Source organism: Oncorhynchus gorbuscha, linkage group LG06 (assembly GCF_021184085.1).
Source record: "Oncorhynchus gorbuscha isolate QuinsamMale2020 ecotype Even-year linkage group LG06, OgorEven_v1.0, whole genome shotgun sequence".
Lineage (NCBI taxonomy): Eukaryota > Metazoa > Chordata > Actinopteri > Salmoniformes > Salmonidae > Oncorhynchus > Oncorhynchus gorbuscha.
The window spans coordinates 47,081,699-47,109,660 of record NC_060178.1 but is presented as its reverse complement, the minus strand read 5'-3'; the positions used below and the strand labels follow the sequence as shown (position 1 = coordinate 47,109,660).

The window sequence follows — 27,962 nt, the reverse complement described above, 5'->3', positions numbered from 1 at the left end:
ACTCGTCTGCCAGTCCCTCCGGTCTGAGGAGAGAGGGATGAGGAGGAGAGGTGTGTAGGAGGAGGTCGATAGGCCATCAGCATACATTAGCCATACACTATGGAAATTACCTTCCTCTCCTCTTTACCAGTCTACCACTTCAACGCCCTGAGGGAGGGAGGGAGGGAGGGAGGTTGCCGTGAGTGAGTGGCAAAGCAAGAGAGAGAGAGAGAGAGAGAATGAGTTAGAAAAAGAGAGCGAGGCACATACATAGGCTTTGCAATCACACAAACGCATTAAGCTGTTATGCTCATTCATGTTCTACACAAAGTGTGTGTGCGTTCAGTGCGAAGGCCAAATTACAGAGGAAGAACTTTTTGAGGCTATTAAATCCTTTCAGTATGGAAAAACCCCAGGGCTTGATTGGATACCGGTAGAGGTATATCAAGCCTTTTTTATATACTAAAAGCTCCATTGTTAGATTGTTTTAACTACTCCTATAGAAATGGTAGTCTGTCATGTACTCAGCAGGAAGGTCTGATTTCTCTATTATTAAAACAAGACCCAGATGGCAAATATAAAGATCCAGTCTATCTGAAAAACTGGAGGCCCCTTATACTTCAATGTTGTGATGCAAAAAATACTAGCGACATGCAGAGCACTCAGAATTAAAAGGGTTTTACTAGGTATTGTTCATCCTGATCAGACAGGTTTTTTTATATGGACGATACAGTGGGGATAAGATACGACAACTAATAATAGAACATCATGAAACATTAAGAAGCCTGGTATTTATAGTGGATTTTGAAAAGGCATTTGATAGAGTAAGACTGGATTTTAAATTTGGGTAATTCTCTTGTAAAATGGGTAAAAATAATGTATAGCAACCCCAGGTGTAAAATAGTAAATAACAGCTACTTCTCAGAGTTTTGAATTGTCAAGGGGAATTAAACAAGGGTGTCTGCAGTCACCACATCTATTCGTTATGTCCATTGAAAAGCTAGCTATTATCCGATCCAGTAACATCATGAGAGGATTAGTAACCCAAGGCTTAAAACAGAGGTGTCCATGTATGCTGATGACTCAAGTTTTATATTAAGTTCGCAAGCTAGATCCCTGCAATGTCTCATTGAAGATCGAGATAGGTTTTTGTCCAGAAAAAGAGTACAGAAAAGTTCATTATGATAAGTGTACAATATTACGTATTGGATCTTCAAAAAATACAACTTTTACATCACCCTGCAGTTTACCTAAAACAAATGGGCTGATGGCATTCATCAGTTTCCTCACTTACTTATGGCGCTGCCTACACCTGATAATCCATTTTTCATATGAATAAAAAAACATTTAGCTTTATCTGGGACGCTGAACCAGACAAAATAAAACGTGCCATCTATATAATGAATATGAATTAGGTGGGTTTAGATTATTACATATAAAAGAACTAAACTTCTCTCTTTAGGGTTCAAGTTTTACTTGAACCCTAAATGGTTCCCAAGTAGATTAAGAAAAGCTCATCTATCGTTTAAAAATGGCCTTTTTGCCTTTGTGCAGATTGCCATGTCTCATTTTCGATTAATTGAAAACTACTTTTTTTTTTTTTAAGTATCTCTCTTTTTCAAACAAGCATTGCAGAGATAAAAAGCTAAAATTACAATTTCATCCCCCTGAAAAGATACAACAAACATTACAACAAATATTATGGCTGAACTCAGATGTGCTGGTTGATAAAATACCTGTATTTATGGGAAATAAGGGTATTTGGTTCTTAAATTATATTGTAAATTGGAATGGTAGAGTTATGTCATTCATGGAGATATCAGAATTGTATGGGAAGGTCTGGATAAGAGCGTCTGCTAAATGACTTAAATGTAAATGTAAATGTAGGGTCGGCTCAATCCAAGAGTACAACCAATTAATTACAGCATTACCCCAAAAAATGAAGGAGGCAGGTGGCAGCGGGAGGAGGTAGGGAACTGGTCTGTCTGCCTAATATAAAGGATCAAAGCTGGAGGAGGAATAAAAATAGCATAAATAGGAAAGTAAACCAGTTTCATTTGAGGACCAGGATGTTGACAACTGTGCCATACAGATTGCAAAATCGTTGGGAAGAGATTTTTGTTGTACCGATTCCATGGTACAGGGTGTATGAGTTGATATATAAAACAACAAAATATTCAAGACTTCGTGCTTTTCAGCCAAAATTATTACATAGAATTCTTGTCACCAACAAAATATTGACTATTTGGGGCATAAAATCATCGAAGCTCTGCAGATTTGAGGATCCAGAAACAATAGACCATTTATTTTGGTATTGCCGTAGCCTGTTTCTGGTCTCAGGTTCAGGATTGGTGGAAAATGCATAGCATTGATCTAAAATTGACCCTAGAAATAAGAGATCTGGAGAGACCGGGTCAGTCAATTACTAATACTATTAGTAAAAGTATTTATCTTCAACTTGCAATCTGTGGATTCTATTAGATTAGATAGATTGAAATTGTACGTTAAACATGACAGCATAGTTGAAAGATATGTGTTGCGTAGAAACCCGAAGAGAGTGGTCAGCAGAGATAGATGGGATGGGCTGAGGGTGGCCAGCAGAGATAGATGGGATGGGCTGAGGGTGGCCAGCAGAGATAGATGGGATGGGCTGAGGGTGGCCAGCAGAGATAGATGGGATGGGCTGAGGGTGGCCAGCAGAGATAGATGGGATGGGCTGAGGGAAGCTGAGGGTTGAAGATGTGGAATTGGAGACGAGTGGGAGTGGAGTTGCTGTGTGGGGGAGAGAATGATGGTCAAAGATACGTTGTTTTTTAAAAGTCCAAATACAAAAAAAACATAATAAAAAGTCAGTTGGAATGACAGTGAGGGGCAGTGTTTTCACAACTAACGCCGGTTTGCCAGAGGTGGTTGCCGTGCAGGTGTTTGTACACATGCATATACACACACACTCATTCAAATAATGTAGTAGTGCCAAACATACACACAAACATATACAGTTGGCATTGCTGTTCTGATTGTCCTTGATGTCCTTTGTTTTCAATGTATTTATATATATATATTTTGCATTTGCAATTTGTTTTCTTCTGTCTTTTCCTTTTTTCTCTTTAGTTCTCTAGGAGGGTTCAGGTTCACGTTATTTTGACCTGGTGGGAGATCTGTCAACGTGCCCTTGAGCAGAGCATTGACCTTGGATGCTTCTGTGTGTCACTCTGAATGGGAGTCTGTTGGATGACTGGTATGGTGTAGTTGTTGGATGGGAGTCTGTTAGATGACTGGTATGATGTAGTTGTTGGATGGGAGTCTGTTAGATGACTGGTATGATGTAGTTGTTGGATGGGAGTCTGTTAGATGACTGGTATGATGTAGTTGTTGGATGGGAGTCTGTTAGATGACTGGTATGATGTAGTTGTTGGATGGGAGTCTGTTAGATGACTGGTATGATGTAGTTGTTGGATGGGAGTCTGTTAGATGACTGGTATGATGTAGTTGTTGGATGGGAGTCTGTTAGATGACTGGTATGATGTAGTTGTTGGATGGGAGTCTGTTAGATGACTGGTATGATGTAGTTGTTGAATGGGAGTCTGTTAGATGACTGGTATGATGTAGTTGTTGAATGGGAGTCTGTTAGATGACTGGTATGGTGTAGTCGTTGGATGGGAGTCTGTTAGATGACTGGTATGATGTAGTTGTTGAATGGGAGTCTGTTAGATGACTGGTATGGTGTAGTTGTTGGATGGGAGTCTGTTAGATGACTGGTATGATGTAGTTGTTGAATGGGAGTCTGTTAGATGACTGGTATGATGTAGTTGTTGGATGGGAGTCTGTTAGATGACTGGTATGATGTAGTTGTTGAATGGGAGTCTGTTAGATGACTGGTATGGTGTAGTTGTTGGATGGGAGTCTGTTAGATGACTGGTATGATGTAGTTGTTGGATGGGAGTCTGTTAGATGACTGGTATGATGTAGTTGTTGGATGGGAGTCTGTTAGATGACTGGTATGATGTACTTGTTGAGTGGCTTCACTGCAAGTATATTGTATGTTTCAGATATCCAATAAAAAAATGACAAAAATAACAAACAACATTTTTAAAAAGTGTCCGTTTGTGTGTCTGTACACGTGTGTGTGTGTGTAATGCACTAATCTGACCCTGAGGGCTCTATATACAGAGCAGATAGTAGGAGCTGTAATTTAGCTGGGTGTCAAGCATCTAAGAGGGAAACCAAACCCTCAGAACAGACACCAGCACCGACCCCATTGGGTAACACAGTAATAAATCCGTTAATCAGCGTCTAACAGGTAAAAATACGAACACTACTGATGTTCTCGTCCAATGGTAAAGGAATAGGGAAATAAATGACAGCTGGCCAGTGTGCAATAGCTTTCCCTACGCAACCTGAAAATATGAACTGATGGCGAGAGGGTTTGTCTGACTGTGATCATCAGTGGCCTCCGCTCTGCTCTTCCACTGAGCCAGTGACATCTTTCTCCACTCCTCCATTCTTCCCTTCCTTGGTCCATGTCCAGTGCTGACATAAAAACTAAAACATTTAGAGAGAGCCCCACCACCCCCTATCCCCACTACCAGTCCCTTTATAATATGAATTGCATTCACCTCCCCCCTCAGGATGAGGTTACTTCTGCTTCTTCGACATCACAATCATGTAAAAGGCCAGCGACTGTGGACACGTGTGTGTGTGTGTGTGTGTGTGTGTAGTGTTCATTATCCCCATCTTTCTGTCTCTATCATGGTGTGTGTAGTGTTCATTATCCCAATCTTTCTGTCTCTATCATGGTGTGTTTGTGTGTAGTGTTCATTATCCCCATCTCTCTGTCTCTATCATGGTGTGTGTGTGTAGTGTTCATTATCCCCATCTCTCTGTCTCTATCATGGTGTGTGTGTGTAGTGTTCATTATCCACATCTCTCTGTCTCTATCATGGTGTGTGTGTGTATTGTTCATTATCCCCATCTTTCTGTCTCTATCATGGTGTGTGTGTGTTCATTATCCCCATCTTTCTGTCTCTATCATGGTGTGTGTGTGTAGTGTTCATTATCCCCATCTTTCTGTCTCTATCATGGTGTGTGTAGTGTTCATTATCCCAATCTTTCTGTCTCTATCATGGTGTGTTTGTGTGTAGTGTTCATTATCCCCATCTCTCTGTCTCTACCATGGTGTGTGTGTGTGTGTAGTGTTCATTATCCCCATCTCTCTGTCTCTATCATGGTGTGTGTGTGTAGTGTTCATTATCCCCATCTTTCTGTCTCTATCATGGTGAGTGTGTAGTGGTCATTATCCCCATCTCTCTGTCTCTATCATGGTGTGTTTGTGTGTAGTGTTCATTATCCCCATCTCTCTGTCTCTACCATGGTGTGTGTGTGTGTGTAGTGTTCATTATCCCCATCTCTCTGTCTCTATCATGGTGTGTGTGTGTAGTGTTCATTATCCACATCTCTCTGTCTCTATCATGGTGTGTGTGTGTATTGTTCATTATCCCCATCTTTCTGTCTCTATCATGGTGAGTGTGTAGTGGTCATTATCCCCATCTCTCTGTCTCTATCATGGTGTGTTTGTGTGTAGTGTTCATTATCCCCATCTCTCTGTCTCTACCATGGTGTGTGTGTGTGTGTAGTGTTCATTATCCCCATCTCTCTGTCTCTATCATGGTGTGTGTGTGTGTAGTGTTCATTATCCACATCTCTCTGTCTCTATCATGGTGTGTGTGTGTATTGTTCATTATCCCCATCTTTCTGTCTCTATCATGGTGTGTGTGTGTTCATTATCCCCATCTTTCTGTCTCTATCATGGTGTGTGTGTGTAGTGTTCATTATCCCCATCTTTCTGTCTCTATCATGGTGTGTGTAGTGTTCATTATCCCAATCTTTCTGTCTCTATCATGGTGTGTTTGTGTGTGTAGTGTTCATTATCCCCATCTCTCTGTCTCTATCATGGTGTGTGTGTGTGTGTAGTGTTCATTATCCCCATCTTTCTGTCTCTATCATGGTGTGTGTGTGTGTAGTGTTCATTATCCCCATCATCTCTCTGTCTCTATCATGGTGTGTGTGTGTATTGTTCATTATCCCCATCTTTCTGTCTCTATCATGGTGTGTGTGTGTTCTTTCTGTCTCTATTATCCCCATCTTTCTGTCTCTATCATGGTGTGTGTGTGTCTCTAGTGTTCATTATCCACATCTCTCTGTCTCTATCATGGTGTGTGTGTGTATTGTTCATTATCCCCATCTTTCTGTCTCTATCATGGTGTGTGTGTGTTCATTATCCCCATCTTTCTCTATCATGGTGTGTGTGTGTAGTGTTCATTATCCCCATCTTTCTGTCTCTATCATGGTGTGTGTAGTGTTCATTATCCCCATCTTTCTGTCTCTATCATGGTGTGTTTGTGTGTATTATCCCCATCTTTCTGTGTTCATTATCCCCATCTTTCTGTCTCTACCATGGTGTGTGTGTGTGTGTAGTGTTCATTATCCCCATCTCTCTGTCTCTATCATGGTGTGTGTGTGTAGTGTTCATTATCCACATCTCTCTGTCTCTATCATGGTGTGTGTGTGTATTGTTCATTATCCCCATCTTTCTGTCTCTATCATGGTGTGTGTGTGTTCATTATCCCCATCTTTCTGTCTCTATCATGGTGAGTGTGTAGTGGTCATTATCCCCATCTCTCTGTCTCTATCATGGTGTGTTTGTGTGTAGTGTTCATTATCCCCATCTCTCTGTCTCTACCATGGTGTGTGTGTGTGTGTAGTGTTCATTATCCCCATCTCTCTGTCTCTATCATGGTGTGTGTGTGTAGTGTTCATTATCCACATCTCTCTGTCTCTATCATGGTGTGTGTGTGTATTGTTCATTATCCCCATCTTTCTGTCTCTATCATGGTGTGTGTGTGTTCATTATCCCCATCTTTCTGTCTCTATCATGGTGTGTGTGTGTAGTGTTCATTATCCCCATCTTTCTGTCTCTATCATGGTGTGTGTGTTCATTATCCCCATCTTTCTGTCTCTATCATGGTGTGTGTAGTGTTCATTATCCCCATCTTTCTGTCTCTATCATGGTGTGTGTGTTCATTATCCCCATCTTTCTGTCTCTATCATGGTGTGTGTGTGGATGTAGTGGTCATTATCCCCATCTTTCTGTCTCTATCATGGTGTGTGTAGTGTTCATTATCCCCATATTTCTGTCTCTATCATGGTGAGTGTGTAGTGGTCATTATCCCCATCTTTCTGTCTCTATCATGGTGTGTGAGTGTAGTTGTCATTAGTCCAATCTTTCAGTCTCTACCATGGTGTGTCTGTGTGTGTAGTGTTCATTATCCCCATCTTTCTGTCTCTAACATGGTGTGTGTGTGTAGTGTTCATTATCCCCATCTTTCTGTATCTACCATGGTGTGTGTGTGTAGTGTTCATTATCCCCATCTTTCTGTCTATCATGGTGTGTGTAGTGGGCATTATCCCCATCTTTCTGTCTCTACCATGGTGTGTGTGTGTAGTATTCATTATCCCCATATTTCTGTCTCTACCATGGTGTGTGTGTGCGTGTGTAGTGGTCATTATCCCCATCTTTCTGTCTCTATCACGGTGTGTGTGTGTGTTTAGTGTTCATTATCCCCATATTTCTGTCTCTATCATTGTGTGTGTGTGTGTGTGTAGTGGTCATTATCCCCATCTTTCTGTCTCTACCATGGTGTGTGTTCATTATCCCTATCTTTCTGTCTCTACCACGGTGTGTGTGTGTAGTGGTCATTATCCCCATCTTTCTGTATCTACCATGGTGTGTGTGTGTAGTGTTCATTATCCCCATCTTTCTGCCTATCATGGTGTGTGTAGTGGGCATTATCCCCATCTTTCTGTCTCTACCATGGTTTGTGTGTGTGTAGTGTTCATTATCCCCATCTTTCTGTATCTACCATGGTGTGTGTGTGGGTGTAGTGGTCATTATCCCCATCTTTCTGTCTCTATCATGGTGTGTGTGTAGTGGGCATTATCCCCATCTTTCTGTCTCTACCATGGTGTGTGTGTGTAGTATTCATTATCCCCATATTTCTGTCTCTACCATGGTGTGTGTGTGTAGTGTTCATTATCCCCATCTTTCTGTCTCTATCATGGTGTGTGTAGTGTTCATTATCCCCATCTTTCTGTATCTACCATGGTGTGTGTGTGGGTGTAGTGGTCATTATCCTCATCTTTCTGTATCTACCATGGTGTGTGTGTGTAGTGTTCATTATCCCCATCTTTCTGTCTATCATGGTGTGTGTAGTGCGCATTATCCCCATCTTTCTGTCTCTACCATGGTGGTGTGTGTAGTGCGCATTATCCCCATCTTTCTGTCTCTACCATGGTTTGTGTGTGTGTAGTGGTCATTATCCCCATCTTTCTGTCTCTATCATGGTGTGTGTAGTGTTCATTATCCCCATCTTTCTGTCTCTATCATGGTGTGTGTGTGTGTAGTGTGTAGTGTTCATTATCCCCATCTTTCTGTCTCTATCATGGTGTGTGTGTGTAGTGTTCATTATCCCCATCTTTCTGTCGATCATGGTGTGTGTAGTGGGCATTATCCCCATCTTTCTGTCTCTACCATGGTGTGTGTGTGCGTGTGTAGTGGTCATTATCCCCATCTTTCTGTCTCTAACATGGTGTGTGAGTGTAGTTGTCATTAGTCCAATCTTTCAGTCTCTACCATGGTGTGTGTGTGGATGTAGTGGTCATTATCCCCATCTTTCTGTCTCTATCATGGTGTGTGTGTGTGTGTAGTGGTCATTATCCCCATCTTTCTGTCTCTATCATGGTGTGTGTGTGTGTAGTGTTCATTATCCCCATCTTTCTGTCTCTATCATGGTGTGTGTGTGTAGTGTTCATTATCCCCATCTTTCTGTCTCTATCATGGTGTGTGTGTGTTCATTATCCCCATCTTTCTGTCTCTATCATGGTGTGTGTGTAGTGTTCATTATCCCCATCTTTCTGTCTCTATCATGGTGTGTGTGTGTGTGTGTGTGTGTGGTCATTATCCCCATCTTTCTGTCTCTATCATGGTGTGTGTGTGTGTAGTGTTCATTATCCCCATCTTTCTGTCTCTATCATGGTGTGTGTGTGTAGTGTTCATTATCCCCATCTTTCTGTCTCTATCATGGTGTGTGTGTGTGTGTAGTGGTCATTATCCCCATCTTTCTGTCTCTATCATGGTGTGTGTGTGTGTGTAGTGTTCATTATCCCCATCTTTCTGTCTCTATCATGGTGTGTGTGTGTGTGGTGTTCATTATCCCCATCTTTCTGTCTCTATCATGGTGTGAGTGTTTAGTGTTCATTATCCCCAGCTTTCTGTCTCTATCATGGTGTGTGTGTGTGTAGCGGTCATTATCCCCATCTTTCTGTCTCTACCATGGTGTGTGTGTGTGTGTGTGTGTGTGTAGTGGTCATTATCCCCATCTTTCTGTCTCTATCATGGTGTGTGTGTGTAGTGGTCATTATCCCCATCTTTACGTAGAATGTATGCACACATGACTGTAAGTCGCTTTGGATAAAAGCGTCTGCTAAATGGCATATATTATTATTATTTCTGTCTCTATCATGGTGTGTGTGTGTGTGTAGTGTTCATTATCCCCATCTTTCTGTCTCTATCATGGTGTGTGTGTGTGTAGCGGTCATTATCCCCATCTTTCTGTCTCTACCATGGTGTGTGTGTGTGTGTGTAGTGGTCATTATCCCCATCTTTCTGTCTCTATCATGGTGTGTGTAGTGGTCATTATCCCCATCTTTCTGTCTCTATCATGGTGTGTCTGTGTGTGTAGTGTTCATTATCCCCATCTTTCTGTCTCTATCATGGTGTGTCTGTGTGTGTAGTGTTCATTATCCCCATCTTTCTGTCTCTATAATGGTGTGTGTGTGTAGTGTTCATTATCCCCATCTTTCTGTCTCTATAATGGTGTGTGTGTAGTGTTCATTATCCCCATCTTTCTGTCTCTATCATGGTGTGTGTGTAGTGTTCATTATCCCCATCTTTCTGTCTCTATCATGGTGTGTGTGTGTGTAGTGGTCATTATCCCCATCTTTCTGTCTCTACCACGGTGTGTGTGTAGTGGTCATTATCCCCATCTTTCCATCTCTACCATGGTGTGTGTTCATTATAATAATAATAATAATAATATATGACATTTAGCAGATGCTTTTATCCAAAGCGACTTACAGTCATGTGTGCATACATTATCCCCATCTTTCTGTCTCTACAATGATGTGTGTGTGTAGTGTTCATTATTGTCAGGATTTGGCCAGGGTTGTTCCGGTTCTTGGTCACTAGATGCCCCCATTGTGCCTTTTGATCTTTTGTTTTCCCTTGATCCCCATTATTATTTGCACCTGTGCCTCGTTTCCCCTGATTGTATTTAAACCCTTTGTTTTACTCAGTTCTTGGCTCTGTGTTTGTATGTTAGCACCCAGCCCTAGTACTCTGTGAACTCTTGTTGATCCCGGTGGACTCTCTTGTGGAGTTCTGTTTTTTGTTCTTGTTTGTTTGTTTTTGAGTATCTTTTTGAGGCTTTTTGTGCTGTGCCTTCCACCTTGTGGATTTACCTTTTTGTCTTGGAGGATTGCCTTTGTTCTTGTGGAATTCCTTTTGAGGTTGTGGAGTTACATGTTTTCCTGAAGAACTATGAATAATGTCTCTATCATGGTGTGTGTGTGTGTGTGTGTGTGTGTAGTGTTCATTATCCCCATCTTTCTGTCTCTATCATGGTGTGTGTGTGTAGTGTTTATTATCCCCATCTTTCTGTCTCTATCATGGTGTGTGTGTGTTCATTATCCCCATCTTTCTGTCTCTATGATGGTGTGTGTGTAGTGTTCATTATCCCCATCTTTCTGTCTCTATCATGGTGTGTGTGTGTGTGTAGTGTTCATTATCCCCATCTTTCTGTCTCTATCATGGTGTGTGTGTGTGTGTGTGTGTGTAGTGGTCATTATCCCCATCTTTCTGTCTCTATCATGGTGTGTGTGTGTGGTGTTCATTATCCCCATCTTTCTGTCTCTCATGGTGTGTGTAGTGGTCATTGTCCCCATCTTTCTGTCTCTCATGGTGTGTGTGTGTAGTGGTCATTATCCCCATCTTTCTGTCTCTATCATGGTGTGTGTAGTGGTCATTGTCCCCATCTTTCTGTCTCTCATGGTGTGTGTGTGTAGTGGTCATTATCCCCATCTTTCTGTCTCTATCATGGTGTGTGTAGTGGTCATTATCCCCATCTTTCTGTCTCTATCATGGTGTGTGTGTGTAGTGTTCATTATCCCCATCTTTCTGTCTCTATCATGGTGTGTGTGTTTAGTGTTCATTATCCCCAGCTTTCTGTCTCTATCATGGTGTGTGTGTGTATTATCCCCATCTTTCTGCGGTGTTCATTATCCCCAGCTTTCTGTCTCTATCATGGTGTGTGTGTGTAGCGGTCATTATCCCCATCTTTCTGTCTCTACCATGGTGTGTGTAGTGGTCATTATCCCCATCTTTCTGTCTCTATCATGGTGTGTGTGTGTAGTGTTCATTATCCCCATCTTTCTGTCTCTATCATGGTGTGTGTGTTTAGTGTTCATTATCCCCAGCTTTCTGTCTCTATCATGGTGTGTGTGTGTAGTGGTCATTATCCCCATCTTTCTGTCTCTCATGGTGTGTGTAGTGGTCATTATCCCCATCTTTCTGTCTCTATCATGGTCTGGCCAACTTCTCGGCATGGAACCCCCTCTGTGATATCATCAGTGCAGCTCTTTCCACTGTTTACGAAGCTGGCCAAGACACTTTCCTAAGCAGAAAGCGAGAGAATGTGTGTGTGTGTGCCAGGGACAGATAAGTCATAGTGAACCAATATAGTTATATATACACAGATCAGAGTATCAGAGCACACACACACACACACACACACACACACACACACACACACACACACACACACACACACACACACACACACACACACACACACACACACACACACACACACACACACACACACACAGAGCAGGACCTGTGCTCAGACCGTCAGAGCCGTATGGTTCTGCAAATGGAGACGTGTCTCTATACACACTCTACAGTCTCTGGCGGATCATCCCTCTCCTCTTACTAAGGGAACACCAGCCATGACTCAGAGCAGAGGAACACAGACGTCAGGATGCTGCTGTTCTGTCAGATCACAGTATACCTGGTGTGACTGTCTGTGTTTGTCTTTATGTATATTCATATGTACAGCACATTTAGTATACCTGGTGTGACTGTCTGTGTTTGTCTTTGTATGTGTGAAAGTGAGAGTGCTTTGTGGGGGAATATATTCATATGTACAGCACATTTAGTATACCTGGTGTGACTGTCTGTGTTTGTCTTTGTATGTGTGAAAGTGAGAGTGCTTTGTGGGGGAATATATTCATATGTACAGCACATTTAGTATACCTGGTGTGACTGTCTGTGTTTGTCTTTGTATGTGTGAAAGTGAGAGTGCTTTGTGGGGGAATATATTCATATGTACAGCACATTTAGTATGCATGGTGTGATTGGCCAGTCCGATGAGGAGTGACAGGACAGGGGATCCCAGGCAGCCCTTCAGCAGATCTACCTCCTGGAAGAGGTTAGAGGTCAGGAGGGGTTCTCTTCCCGGGACCTGGGTGTCAGTCAGTCTAGGGAAAGTGTGTGTGTGTGTGTGTGTGTGTGTGTGTGTGTGTGTGCGCGTGCGTGCGTGCGTGTGTTCATCAAGCTGACAACCCCAATGCGCTGGTTGTCAGTCTGTGACAGCTGTTAACCTCCAGGTCACTCTTGAGTTGAGACTTTGAAGACCTTAAAAGTGACCGTGATCTGACCATAGATATGGGGGTCACGGTCCTCCTGTCAAAAAGGTCACTGACAGGACAGAGGAGACGACTCACTGAGAGGCTGGGACAGAGGAGACGACTCACTGAGAGGCTGGGACAGAGGAGACGACTCACTGAGAGGCTGGGACAGAGGAGACGACTCACTGAGAGGCTGGGACAGAGGAGACGAGGAGGAGAGCTGGGACAGAGGAGACGAGGAGGAGAGCTGGGACAGAGGAGACGACTCACTGAGAGGCTGGGACAGAAGAGACGACTCACTGGGAGGCTGGGACAGAGGAGACGACTCACTGGGAGGCTGGGACAGTGGAGACGACTCACTGAGAGGCTGGGACAGAGGAGACGACTCACTGAGAGGCTGGGACAGAGGAGACGACTCACTGAGAGGCTGGGACAGAGGAGACGACTCACTGAGAGGCTGGGACAGAGGAGATGACTCACTGAGAGGCTGGGACAGAGGAGATGACTCACTGAGAGGCTGGGACAGAGGAGACGAGGAGGAGAGCTGGGACAGAGGAGACGAGGAGGAGAGCTGGGACAGAGGAGACGACTCACTGAGAGGCTGGGACAGAAGAGACGACTCACTGGGAGGCTGGGACAGAGGAGACGACTCACTGAGAGGCTGGGACAGAGGAGACGAGTCACTGAGAGGCTGGGACAGAGGAGACGACTCACTGAGAGGCTGGGACAGAGGAGACGACTCACTGAGAGGCTGGGACAGAGGAGACGACTCACTGAGAGGCTGGGACAGAGGAGACGACTCACTGAGAGGCTGGGACAGAGGAGACGACTCACTGAGAGGCTGGGACAGAGGAGACGAGGAGGAGAGCTGGGACAGAGGAGACGAGGAGGAGAGCTGGGACAGAGGAGACGAGGAGGAGAGCTGGGACAGAGGAGACGAGGAGGAGAGCTGGGACAGAGGAGACGAGGAGGAGAGCTGGGACAGAGGAGACGAGGAGGAGAGCTGGGACAGAGGAGACGAGGAGGAGAGCTGGGACAGAGGAGACGAGGAGGAGAGCTGGGACAGAGGAGACGAGGAGGAGAGCTGGGACAGAGGAGACGAGGAGGAGAGCTGGGACAGAGGAGACGAGGAGGAGAGCTGGGACAGAGGAGACGAGGAGGAGAGCTGGGACAGAGGAGACGAGGAGGAGAGCTGGGACAGAGGAGACGAGGAGGAGAGCTGGGACAGAGGAGACGAGGAGGAGAGCTGGGACAGAGGAGACGAGGAGGAGAGCTGGGACAGAGGAGACGACTCACTGAGAGGCTGGAACAGAGGAGACGAGGAGGAGAGCTGGGACAGAGGAGACGAGGAGGAGAGCTGGGACAGAGGAGATGAGGAGGAGAGCTGGGACAGAGGAGACGAGGAGGAGAGCTGGGACAGAGGAGACGAGGAGGAGAGCTGGGACAGAGGAGACGAGGAGGAGAGCTGGGACAGAGGAGACGAGGAGGAGAGCTGTGTCTGAGTACCAGCGTGTGCGAGAAAAAGCTGTGATTGAACGTGTCAGAGTGCGTGCGAATGGGGGTGCCAGGAGATGTCCGTGGGTCGTTTTCAGTGTGACTTAGCAAACAGGTATCAGTCAGCTCCACTCTGCCTGGCACAGTAGTGAAACCATCCAGGCTGTGTGTTTGTGTGCTGGCTACAAACCTGCACCTGTGCAGTATTTCTTTTCCGAAAAGGACAAACACTTGTTCCCGAATAAGTCGTCCGAGGGACCTCCTCTTCACCCATATTTACCACTCTACCTCTCTATCACTCAGAGTTCTCCAAACTACTCCTAACTCGACTCTGCTCCTCTCACAAGTACCTTGCTTTATCGCTGTCAGTGATGACTCATGTAACGTACTGTTGCGTCTGAGAGGCCTCTCCTGCCCCTAGAGAGAGCGAGAGAGAAAAAGAGAGAGGAGAGAGACCGAGACAGAGACAGAGAGGAGACAGAGAGAGGAGAGAAAAAGAGAGCGAGACAGAGAGCGAGAGACATAGAAAGAGTGACTTCCGTCTACTGTCATTTACCTGCTTCTAACGGCCCTGGCATTCTCAGCCTGGCTCTTGATATCACTTAAGGGGCTGAGTCACTTTCAAGCACTGCAGCTGGGGGATAGAAGGGCCCTCAGGAGGCAGCAGACTAGGGGAGATCCTAGGGGTTAGGGTGGAAGAGGGATGGTAGTGGGGGTGGGGGTGTAGGGGTTAAGGGCCTACACGTAGAAGAGGGTTGAATAGAGAGGGCAGACAGAGAGGTGAGTAAAACCAGTAAAACCAGCTGTAACAGTAAAAATAGAGAACAGTGTGGAGCTGTGAACGAGGCTACAGGCTATAGGAGTGGGGGAGGGCCTTTGGATTGGAGCTCAATGCCTCGATCTCTTTTTGTGGAAGAAACCATTAGGGAAGAGAGTTGTGGTCACGGCAGAGTGTAGGAGCAGGCACACTCAAAACGCTGAACCGTAGGTCAAAGCCTGCTGGCTCTGCAACAGCTAGGAAACCAAAAGTCCAAAACACCCACAAACCATCATGGGACTTTGATCCTGTAGGCGTATTGTAGTCTGTGTGGGAGGGGTTGGAGAGTTAGAGGGGGATGGAGGGGCGTAGGAGAAGGAAGGATGAAGGGATGGAGAAGAGGAGGGGAGGACTTGAACGTGGGGGCGCTCGGTTAGGAAGAGCCGGCATGCAGGGAAAGACGAGTCGCGGCTGGTGTCACGGTAAACAGGTCTCACCCCGGCAACCCCCCCCCCAATTCACACAGCGTCAGGGCCCGTTGAGGCGCTTGAACTCCAAAGCCTCACAAATAAGTATCCCGCTTCGGACTCACCTGGCAGAAGACAGGCTTGTAGCGCTCCGAGAACAGCAGGTTCAACTCCTCTGACTCGTACTCCTGGGGCAGCCGGTCCACACAGAGGCACTTAGAGTGGAGGTGGTGACCCGCGGTCAGCTGGTTCACGTCTGTCCACTGGATCATTACCGCGCGGTCCCCCTGCGGTCGCCCCAGCAGCTCCGACCGCGCCCGCGACGCCGAGTCCTTCTTCATGTACTCCACGAAGCCGTAGCCCTTGGAGTGTCCGGTGAGCTCGCTGTAGACCAGGAAGCAGCGCTCAATGTTTCCGTAGGAACGGACCAGCTCCTCCAGCTGCTGGGCGGTGAAGGTGTGGGGCAGGTTGGTGAGGCACAGCAGGGAGTCGGTGGGCTGGAGCTGCACCGTGATGTCTCGGCCACGCATGTTGCTCTGGTGGAGGGAGCGTATGGCACCCTGAGCCTGGTCACCGTTCAGCAGGGTCACAAACGCTGGAGGGACATGGACAGGGATGTACAGAGACAGGGAAATGGACAGAGATGCACAGAAACAGGGACAGAGATACACAGAGACAGGGACATGGACAGGGATGCACAGAGACAGGGAAATGGACAGAGATGCACAGAGACAGGGACATGGACAGGGATGCACAGAGACAGGGAAATGGACAGAGATGCACAGAGACAGGGACAGAGATACACAGGGACATGGACAGGGATGCACAGAGACAGGGAAATGGACAGAGATGCACAGAGACAGGGACAGAGATACACATAGACAGGGAAATGGACAGAGATACACAGACAGGGACACAGGAATACACAGAGACAGGGACAGAGATACACAGAGACAGGGACAGAGATACACAGAGACAGGGACAGAGATACACAGAGACAGGGACAGAGATATACAAAGACAGGGACAGAGATACACAGAGACAGGGACAGAGATACACAGAGACAGGGACAGAGATACACAGACATGGAAATGGACAGAGATGCACAGAGACAGAGATACACAGAGACAGGAATACACAGAGACAGAGATACACAGAGACAGGAATACACAGAGACAGGAATACACAGAGACAGGAATACACAGAGACAGGAATACACAGAGACAGGAATACACAGAGACAGGAATACACAGAGACAGGGAGACAGAAATACACAGAGACAGGAATACACAGAGACAGGAATACACAGAGACAGAAATACACAGAGACAGGAATACACAGAGACAGGAATACACAGAGACAGGGAGACAGGAATACACAGAGACAGAAATACACAGAGACAGGAATACACAGAGACAGGAATACACAGAGACAGATACACAGAGACAGAGAGACAGGAATACACAGAGACAGGAATACACAGAGACAGGAATACACAGAGACAGGAATACACAGAGACAGGAATACACAGAGACAGGGAAATGGACAGAAATGCACAGAGACATGGAAGGGGACACGGACAGAGAGACCGGGACAGGGACAAACAAAGACAAGGAGAAACACACACACAGTCAGAGAGAACAAGACACACACACAAACACACACAGAGACAGAAACACGTGCAGAGAGACAGAGAATGGGAGAGAGAGGGGTACAGAAACCAAACAGACAGAGAAACACAGAGATACACAGAGAGAAAGACCCACATTAGCTGGGAGCAGCCTGGAAAGAATCCACTCACTGACACACATATTTATCCCACCTAAACACACAGTGATCACAATAACAGGGGAGGTGTTTACAACATCACAGTCCAGTAAACAGGCTTAATCAAACCTGAACCCTTTTATAGAAACGCTAACAGCCCGAAACGACCCCCCCCCCCCCGAAAACGCCAACGCAGTGATTCATGGGCCGTGAAATGAGGCGGTAATGAATTGATATGGAATGTGTAGCGTGGCCAAAATACCCCTCAGCCGAGCGAACGTTGACTGACTGACTGACTGACTGACTGGCTGACTGGCTGGCTGACTGGCTGACTGACTGGCTGACTGGCTGACTGGCTGACTGGCTGACTGACTGGCTGACTGGCTGACTGGCTGACTGACTGACTGGCTGACTGGACTGGCTGACTGGGCTGACTGGCTGACTGGCTGACCGAAACACGTCCATGTGATTTAAAAAAAGTTAAAACTGAAATTACAACCCGTCTTCTTCATAACTGTCATGAAAACCATGTTAACCCTTTAGTACCTGTGGTAGGTCTGTGTTGACTATTTACTGAGAGGAACTAATATCTAGATCTAAATATTTGGTGGCTATTAGCCTCCCCAGTCGACATTGTGAGTCCTAATGCACTTCCAGTGTGGAGACGATGTTGCTGATACATTATTACACAAGTGGACAAGTGAGTCAGAGAGGTGTGTGTGTGTGTTGAGTGCGAGGGAGGGAGACGTGTACTGTAGAGTTGATTAATGATGACTAATGTTTAGAGAAACACCGGCTCGGTCTAACAGTGATCCCACTGATGTCTGAAAACTGACGGTGGAGCTGAAACCCAGAGTACCAATGTGAAGTCAGGATCGTTCTGCCAGATGAAACCAGAGAGGACCACTCTCCCACGTCCCACCGGCCTCTAGAACTCTCCATCTGCACCACTTCACATTCCATTAAAGCGTTCACGCACGCCGCCAGCCATCCCGCACGGGCAAATCAATTACCTCAACGTTCCCATACTCAAAACTGCATGATGGATGTATTTTTCTGAGCAGAGACGGTCATCTGGTTATGCCGCGGTGAGTCAAGTAAAGTTACTGTGCGATGCATTTGACCTCTCTCTCTCTTACCTACCTCTCTCTCTCCACCCACCTACCTACCTCTCTCTGTGAGGTGCCTACCTACCTACCTCTCTCTCTCCACCTAGAGAGAGAGAGAGAGATCTCTCTCTCTGAGAGAGAGAGAGAGAGAGAGAGAGAGAGAGAGAGAGAGAGAGAGAGAGAGAGAGAGAGAGAGAGAGAGAGAGAGAGAGAGAGAGAGAGAGAGAGAGAGAGAGAGAGAGAGAGAGAGAGAGAGAGAGAGAGAGAGAGAGAGAGAGAGAGAGGGAGAGAGAGCGAGGGAGAGAGAGAGAGAGAGAGGTAGGTAGGTAGGTAGGTAGGTGGAGAGAGAGAGGTAGGTAGGTAGAGAGAGAGAGGTAGGTAGGTAGGTAGAGAGAGAGAGAGAGGTAGGTAGGTAGAGTAGAGAGAGAGCGAGAGAGAGGAGGGAGAGAGAGAGAGAGAGAGCGAGGGAGAGAGAGCGAGGGAGAGAGAGCGAGGGAGAGAGAGCGAGGGAGAGAGAGCGAGGGAGAGAGAGCGAGGGAGAGAGAGCGAGGGAGAGAGAGAGAGAGAGAGCGAGGGAGAGAGCGAGAGAGAGCGAGAGAGAGAGCGAGAGAGAGAGCGAGAGAGCGAGGGAGAGAGAGAGAGGGAGAGCGAGGGAGAGAGAGCGAGGGAGAGAGAGCGAGGGAGAGAGAGCGAGGGAGGAGAGCGAGGGAGAGAGAGCGAGAGAGAGAGAGAGAGAGAGGTAGCGAGAGAGAGAGAGGAGAGAGCGAGAGAGAGAGCGAGAGAGAGAGCGAGAGAGAGAGCGAGAGAGAGAGCGAGGAGAGAGAGCGAGAGAGAGAGCGAGGAGAGAGAGCGAGGGAGAGAGAGCGAGGGAGAGAGAGAGCGAGGGAGAGAGAGCGAGGGAGAGAGAGCGAGGGAGAGAGCGAGCGAGGGAGAGAGAGCGAGGGAGAGAGAGCGAGGGAGAGAGAGCGAGGGAGAGAGAGCGAGGGAGAGAGAGCGAGGGAGAGAGAGCGAGGGAGAGAGAGCGAGGGAGAGAGAGCGAGGGAGAGAGAGCGAGGGAGAGAGAGCGAGGGAGAGAGAGCGAGGGAGAGAGAGCGAGGGAGAGAGAGCGAGAGAGAGAGAGAAGCGAGAGAGAGAGAGGTAGCGAGAGAGAGAGAGAGGTAGAGAGAGGAGAGGTAGAGAGGAGAGAGAGAGAGCGAGAGAGAGAGAGAGAGAGAGGTAGAGAGAGAGAGAGAGAGAGAGAGCGAGAGAGAGAGCGAGAGAGAGAGAGAGAGAGAAGCGAGAGAGAGAGCGAGAGAGAGAGCGAGGAGAGAGAGAGAGGGAGAGAGAGAGAGAGAGAAGAGCGAGGAGAGAGAGAGCGAGGGAGAGAGAGAGAGAGAGAGCGAGAGAGAGAGAGCATGCGAGAGAGAGCGAGAGAGATGCGAGAGAGAGAGAGATGAGAGAGAGGTAGGTAGGTAGGTGCGAGAGAGAGAGAGGGAGTGAGAGAGAGAGGTAGAGGTGAGAGAGAGAGAGAGAGAGAGAGCGAGGAGAGAGAGAGAGAGAGGAGAGAGAGATGCGAGAGAGAGAGAGAGAGAGAGGTAGGTGGAGAGAGAGAGAGGTGGAGGTGGAGAGAGAGAGAGGTGGAGGTGGAGAGAGAGAGAGATGGAGGTGGAGAGAGAGAGAGATGGAGGTGGAGAGGTAGATGGAGGTGGAGAGGTAGATGGAGGTGGAGAGGTAGATGGAGGTGGAGAGGTAGATGGAGGTGGAGAGGTAGATGGAGGTGGAGAGGTAGATGGAGGTGGAGAGGTAGATGGAGGTGGAGAGGTAGATGGAGGTGGAGAGGAGATGGAGGTGGAGAGGTAGATGGAGGTGGAGAGGTAGATGGAGGTGGAGAGGTAGATGGAGGTGGAGAGGTAGATGGAGGTGGAGCGAGGGAGAAGGGGAGAGAGAGCGAGGTGGAGGTGGAGAGAGAGAGCGAGGGAGGTGGAGAGGTAGGTGGAGGTGGAGAGAGAGAAGGGAGAGAGAGGTAGGTGGAGGTGGAGAGGTAGGTGGAGGTGGAGAGAGAGAAGGGGAGAGAGAGGTAGGTGGAGGTGGAGAGAGAGAGAGAGGTAGGTGGAGGTGGAGAGAGAGGGGAGGTGGAGAGAGAGGGGTAGGTGGAGAGAGAGGGGTAGGAGGAGAGAGAGGGGTAGGTGGAGGTGGAGAGAGCGAGAGATAAGTGGAGAGAGAGAGGTAGGTGGAGAGAGAGAGGGGTAGGTGGAGGTGGAGAGAGCGAGAGGTAGGTGGAGAGAGAGAGAGGTAGGTGGAGAGAGAGAAGGGAAGAGAGAGAGAGAGAATAGGTGGAGGTGGAGAGAGAGAGGTAGGAATGGAGAGAGAGAGGGTAGTTGGAGAGAGAGGGGTAGGTGGAGGTGGAGAGAGCGAGAGGATAAGTGGAGAGAGAGAGGTAGGTGGAGAGAGAGAGGGAGAGGTGGAGGTGGAGAGAGAGAGAGGTGGAGGTGGAGAGAGAGAGAGAGTAGGTGGAGAGAGAGAAGGGAGGTGAGAGAGGTAGGTGGAGGTGGAGAGAGAGAGGTGGAGGTGGAGAGAGAGATGGAGGTGGAGAGGAGATGGAGGTGGAGGGTAGATGGAGGTGGAGAGGTAGCTGGAGTGGAGAGGTAGAGGAGGTGGAGAGGTAGATGGGGTAGAGGGTTCTAGATGGAGGTGGAGATGTATGACACATGACTGTAAGAGCTTTGGATAAAGAGCCTGAAATGGCATATAGGTTAGGTAGATTATTATTACAGAGAGAGAAGGGAAGAGAGAGAGGTGGAGGTGGAGAGGAGGTGGAGGTGGAGAGGGAGGTGGAGAGAGAGAGGTGGAGGTGGGTGGAGGTGGAGAGAGAGAGGGTAGGTGGAGGTGGAGAGAGAGAGGTGGAGAGAGGTGGAGGTGGAGAGGAGAGAGAGAGAGGTAGGTGGTGGAGGTGGAGAGAGAGAGAGGGTAGGTGGAGGTGGAGAGAGAGTAGGTGGAGAGAGAGGGGGTAGGTGGAGGTGGAGAGAGAGAGGAGAGGTAGGTGGAGAGAGAGAGAGAGGTGGAGAGAGAGAGGTAGGTGGAGGTGGAGAGAGAGAGAGAGAGAGGTAGGTGGAGGTGGAGAGAGAGAGAGAGAGAGAGCGAGGTGGAGGTGGAGAGAGGTAGGTGGAGGTGGAGAGAGGTAGGTGGAGGTGGAGAGAGAGCGAGAGAGCGAGGAGAGAGCGAGAGCGAGAGAGAGAGCGAGAGAGAGCGAGAGAGCGAGCGAGAGAGAGAGCGAGAGAGCGAGCGAGAGAGAGAGCGAGAGAGCGAGCGAGAGAGAGAGAGAGAGCGAGCGAGAGAGAGAGCGAGAGAGAGAGAGAATGCGAGAGAGAGAGAGAATGCGAGAGAGAGAGAGAATGCGAGAGAGAGAGAGAATGCGAGAGAGAGAGAGAATGCGAGAGAGAGAGAGCATGCGAGAGAGAGAGAGCATGCGAGAGAGAGCGCATGCGAGAGAGAGCGCATGCGAGAGAGAGCGCATGCGAGAGAGAGCGCATGCGAGAGAGAGAGAGAGGTGGAGAGAGAGAGAGAGGTGGAGAGAGAGAGAGAGGTGGAGAGAGAGAGAGAGGTGGAGAGAGAGAGAGAGCATGCGAGAGAGAGAGAGAGAGAGAGAGTAGGTGGAGAGAGAGAGAGGTGGAGGTGGAGAGAGAGAGAGGTGGAGGTGGAGAGAGAGAGAGATGGAGGTGGAGAGGTAGAGGAGGTGGAGAGGTGATGGAGGTGGAGAGGTAGAGAGGTGGAGGTGATGGAGAGAGGTAGATGGAGGTGGAGAGGTAGATGGAGGTGGAGAGGTAGATGGAGGTGGAGAGGTGGATGGAGGTAGATGGAGGTGGAGAGGTAGATGGAGGTGGAGAGGTAGATGGAGGTGGAGAGGTAGATGGAGGTGGAGAGGTAGATGGAGGTGGAGAGGTAGATGGAGGTGGAGAGGTAGATGGAGGTGGAGAGGTAGATGGAGGTGGAGAGGTAGATGGAGGTGGAGAGGTAGATGGAGGTGGAGAGGTAGATGGAGGTGGAGAGGTAGATGGAGGTGGAGAGGTAGATGGAGGTGGAGAGGTAGATGGAGGTGGAGGGTAGATGGAGGTGGAGAGAGGTGGAGGTGGAGAGAGAGAAGGGGAGAGAGAGGTGGAGGTGGAGAGAGAGAGGTGGAGGTGGAGAGGTAGGTGGAGGTGGAGAGAGAGAAGGGAGAGAGAGAGGTGGAGGTGGAGAGGTAGGTGGAGGTGGAGAGTGGAGAGAGTAGGTGGAGGTGGAGAGAGAGAGAGGTGGAGGTGGAGAGAGAGGAGGTAGGTGGAGGTGGAGAGAGAGAGAGAGGTAGGTGGAGGTGGAGAGAGAGGGGTAGGTGGAGAGAGAGGGTAGGTGGAGAGAGAGGGGTAGGTGGAGAGAGAGGGGTAGGTGGAGGTGGAGAGAGCGAGAGGATAAGTGGAGAGAGAGAGAGGTAGGTGGAGAGAGAGAGGGGTAGGTGGAGGTGGAGAGAGCGAGAGGTAGGTGGAGAGAGAGAGAGGTAGGTGGAGAGAGAGAAGGGAAGAGAGAGAGAGGTAGGTGGAGGTGGAGAGAGAGGGGTAGGTGGAGAGAGAGGGGTAGTTGGAGAGAGAGGGGTAGGTGGAGGTGGAGAGAGCGAGAGGATAAGTGGAGAGAGAGAGAGGTAGGTGGAGAGAGAGAGGGGTAGGTGGAGGTGGAGAGAGCGAGAGGTAGGTGGAGAGAGAGAGAGGTAGGTGGAGAGAGAGAAGGGAAGAGAGAGAGAGGTAGGTGGAGGTGGAGAGAGAGAGGTAGGTGGAGGGGCAGAGAGAGAAGGGGAGAGAGAGAGAGGTAGGTGGGGGGTCCTGTGTAGCTCAGTTGGTAGAGCATGGCGCTTGTAACGCCAGGGTAGTGGGTTCTATCCCATACGTAGAATGTATGCACACATGACTGTAAGTCGCTTTGGATAAAAGCGTCTGCTAAATGGCATATATTATTATTATTATTATTATTACAGAGAGAGAAGGGAAGAGAGAGAGGTAGGTGGAGGTGGAGAGAGAGAGAGGTAGGTGGAGGTGGAGAGAGAGAGAGGTAGGTGGAGGTGGAGAGAGAGAGAGAGAGTAGGTGGAGGTGGAGAGAGAGAGAGAGAGAGGTAGGTGGAGGTGGAGAGAGAGAGAGAGGTAGGTGGAGGTGGAGAGAGAGAGAGAGGTAGGTGGAGGTGGAGAGAGAGAGAGAGAGAGAGGTAGGTGGAGGTGGAGAGAGAGAGAGAGGTAGGTGGAGGTGGAGAGAGAGAGAGAGGTAGGTGGAGGTGGAGAGAGAGAGAGAGGTAGGTGGAGGTGGAGAGAGGTAGGTGGAGGTGGAGAGAGGTAGGTGGAGGTGGAGAGAGGTAGGTGGAGGTGGAGAGAGAGCGAGAGAGGTGGAGAGAGAGCGAGAGAGGTGGAGAGAGAGCGAGAGAGGTGGAGAGAGAGCGAGAGAGAGAGCGAGAGAGAGAGCGAGAGCGAGAGCGAGAGAGAGAGAGAGAGAGAGAGAGAGAGAGAGAGAGAGAGAGAGAGAGAGAGAGAGAGAGAGAGAGAGAGCATGCGAGAGAGAGAGAGAGAGAGAGAGAGAGAGAGAGAGGGAGAGAGAGCATGCGAGAGAGAGCATGCGAGAGAGAGCATGCGAGAGAGAGCATGCGAGAGAGAGCATGCGAGAGAGAGCATGCGAGAGAGAGCATGCGAGAGAGAGCATGCGAGAGAGAGCATGCGAGAGAGAGCATGCGAGAGAGGGGGAGAGAGAGAGAGAGGTAGGTGGAGGTGGAGAGAGAGGTGGAGGTGGAGAGGTAGGTGGAGGTGGAGAGAGAGAAGGGGAGAGAGAGGGAGGTGGAGAGAGAGAAGGGGAGAGAGAGAGGTGGAGGTGGAGAGAGAGAGAGGTGGAGGTGGAGAGGTAGGTGGAGGTGGAGAGAGAGAAGGGGAGAGAGAGGTAGGTGGAGGTGGAGAGGTAGGTGGAGGTGGAGAGAGAGAAGGGGAGAGAGAGGTAGGTGGAGGTGGAGAGAGAGAGAGGTAGGTGGAGGTGGAGAGAGAGAGGTAGGTGGAGGTGGAGAGAGAGGGGTAGGTGGAGAGAGAGGGGTAGGTGGAGGTGGAGAGAGCGAGAGGATAAGTGGAGAGAGAGAGAGAGAGGTAGGTGGAGAGAGAGAGGGGTAGGTGGAGGTGGAGAGAGCGAGAGGTAGGTGGAGAGAGCGAGAGGTAGGTGGAGAGAGCGAGAGGTAGGTGGAGAGAGAGAGAGAGAGGTAGGTGGAGAGAGAGAGGTAGGTGGAGGTGGAGAGAGAGAGATAGGTGGAGGTGCAGAGAGAGAAGGGGAGAGAGAGAGAGGTAGGTGGAGGTGCAGAGAGAAGGGAAGAGAGAGAGGTAGGTGGAGGTGGAGAGAGAGAAGGGGAGAGAGAGAGAGGTGGAGGTGGAGGTGGAGAGAGAGAAGGGAAGAGAGAGAGGTAGGTGGAGGTGTAGAGAGAGAGAGGTAGGTGGAGGTGTAGAGAGAGAGGTGGAGGTGGAGGTGGAGAGAGAGAAGGGAAGAGAGAGAGGTAGGTGGAGGTGTAGAGAGAGAGAGGTAGGTGGAGGTGAGAGAGAGAGAGGTAGGTGGAGGTGTAGAGAGAGAGAGGTAGGTGGAGGTGGAGAGAGAGAGGTAGGTGGAGGTGGAGAGAGAGAGGTAGGTGGAGAGAGAGAAGGGAAGAGAGAGAGAGGTAGGTGGAGGTGGAGAGAGAGAGAGAGGTAGGTGGAGAGAGAGAAGGGAAGAGAGAGAGAGGTAGGTGGAGAGACAGAGAGAAGGGAAGAGCTCAAAGCATCTTAAAAGGCTGACACAGTAATGGTATAATACAGACACAGTCTGCTGACAGATTTTTCAGGCAAATGTTTCGCTCCAAAAAACACAAAGAGGCTGTTAATTATGGGGCGGCGATCGTTCGGTATTTGTATTTCTATAAGGAGTGTGTCGTACGGTAAGGGGAACGGGGAGAAGGAGAGAAACAAAGGCAGAATGATCTCCAAGCCTACAATTCCACATGTTCGTCGAGAAGTAGGTCATTAAAAAACCCCAGGAGATACAGGCGCTTAGGAGGACAGCTAATGTCTATGAGTCTATTGTGTCGAACCGCTGTGGTTTAGTTCACCTGCTATGCTCCTGTCAATGCCATAGTGTAGATGGCACCCCCTCTGTGTTCCTACCCTACGGCCACGCCCCGTTCTGAACGCACCCGACCGACGGTAACACATTTCAACAGGCGAGGCGCGGCTCGAAAGGCAGTCCAGGGGTTTTAGACCTGTAGGCTGTAGCGTAAAAACCCTTTGGATGCCGTACAAAGCCCGAACTTGACCTTCTGACTTCCAGCATGTCAATCACAATAGGCAAAGCCAGGGTTCTTCGGTCTCTCCGCAAACACACACACAATCTGCATATAAAACGCACACAGACGCAACAGACACGTGTCAACACAGCGAGGTCAACTCAAGTATAACCCTTTCACAGAGGCAATCGTGTTTCCTCCCCAATGCCGTAGCCCTGCGATCTCTTTCCTCTCCCTACCTGACAACTAACAGAGAGAGTGGGAACACGTTTTCGCTGTCGTCTCAATCTGATAATCAGAGCAGCACTTCAATTTGCATGACTCTTGTCAGGCACCCTGGCCTTTTGTCTTTCTGCATACGAACCACCCACCCACACTCTCCACTCAACTCCATCACTTACTGCCCCCCACCCAGCTCCAGCCTCTTCAGCCCCCCCAGAACCTGGCTCTCTAGCCCCTCACAGCCCCCCCACCATGAGTGGCCAGGGAGTGGGTTACCCTCCCACGCAGGGCGGGGGATGGAAGAATTGTTCAAGCTCAAGTGGACCACCACACCGCCCAGTGCTAATGCACACAGTGAGTGGAACCTCTTCTCTCTCCCACCTATGGCCCAGCTCTCCATCCCTCTATCTCTGCCATCATTCCGTCTCTCGCACCCACCACTAACTAGTACCATGTCGGCACATCGCCATCTTTCTTTCAGTGTCTCTCGCTCTCTCGCTGCGTGTTCCACTAACTAAACCCTGAGCATAAAGTCCCCTAATAGACCTCTGAACCACACCATCGAGTCTAACACCCATGCCACCACAACCTGAGAAAGTATCACTCCCCCACCACTTCCCACGCGGCTTCCTTCCCCTTTCGGTAGAGGCTGAAACTAGCCCTGTCTATGAGGTCTGTTCGCCATGGTAACGCGACGGAGACGTTCTAGAGAGGTATAGGGGACACATAAAGCCCGTCTGCTCTCCAATTTAGACTGTCGATCGTCTTAAGGTCAGTGCTGGGGAAACCCACAGCTAAGGCCAGGGTGAGCGTAAACTGTTGACGATACTGCGGTCAGAACTGATCGGGGGGGACTGAGTGGAATGGAGAACATACGAACCTCAACGTAGACCTACTGCTGTTGACGATACTGCGGTCAGAACTGATCGGGGGGGACTGAGTGGAATGGAGAACATACAAACCTCAACGTAGACCTACTGCTGTTGACGATACTGCGGTCAGAACTGATCGGGGGGGACTGAGTGGAATGGAGAACATACGAACCTCAACGTAGACCTGCTGCTGTTGACGAGCACGGCGGAAATAAGTCGCAGGCTTCTCCTCTGTGATTCTTAATTGAGTGCGTCGTTTTGTACGTGTACCTTGTTAGAAAATGATCAAATAAACTCAACCACTCCCCCACCCCCCCAAAAAAATAAAGACTGATAGGGTCCGTCCCAAACAGCACACTACTTCTCACTACGTAGGGGGGGAGAGGGGGGGCATGTGTGACACAGCCGTAGTGTCAGATCACTGAAGGGAGAAACTCTCTGAGGGGAAGTTCAATCTAAAACAAGACAATCCAAACAGGGGTTCAGACGGGCTGAAGTGAAACTGAACTGTCATCTGTGATCGAAACAGGATGCAGAACTAGACCTGACGGACCCTCAAGGGTCAAATATTACCTGTACGCAGCGATTGGGTCTCGGGGTCTTTTGTGACACCTTCAGGCCTGTTGGTTTTGTTAAACCCACTGCAAAAGGGTCAGCGCAGTGTGTGTGTGGGTGGATAGATGGATGTTGTCAGTGGTGCATGTCAGACAACACACACACACACACACACACACACACACACACACACACACACACACACACACACACACACACACACACACACACACACACACACACACACACACACACACACACACACACACACACACACACACACACACACCTGCTGTTTGTGGAGATAACACCAGATTGGGCTGGCTGTGAACAAGTGTTCCTATGCCAACTGTTGTTTTCTCACTATCATTACCAATGCGGCCTTCGTCATCATCACCGTCATCATCACCTCAACCTCCAGTTAAACCAGACAGGCTCTTCAGTGTAATGAGGAGAGGTGTTGTTGGGGCACTAAGAAGGGGTGTAGGGGCGAATAGCTTAATGACCAACCTACACGGCACTAAGGCTAATTGCTACCTCTTGAGCTGTGACTATTGTAAGAAGAGGCAACAACAGAGAGGAGAACAGAGCCCCACGGGAGGATTGACTTCCTGTGTCCAAACACAGCTGCAGAAACAGCTCCATCAAGTACTATGAAACTAGGTG

General features: G+C 48.9%; 1 protein-coding gene across 4 annotated transcripts in view; it reads right to left on the bottom strand.

Annotated features, from left to right (window-relative positions):
- The window catches only part of LOC124038027 (ribonucleoprotein PTB-binding 2-like), a 95,948-nt gene that overhangs the window by 31,055 nt on the left and 36,931 nt on the right, over nucleotides 1-27,962 (bottom strand). For all 4 annotated transcript variants that reach the window (XM_046353391.1, XM_046353392.1, XM_046353393.1 and 1 more), the window contains exon 3: nucleotides 15,624-16,093. In XM_046353391.1, coding sequence (XP_046209347.1) covers nucleotides 15,624-16,093 — 470 coding nt within the window. The remainder of the gene's footprint in view (nucleotides 1-15,623; nucleotides 16,094-27,962) is intronic.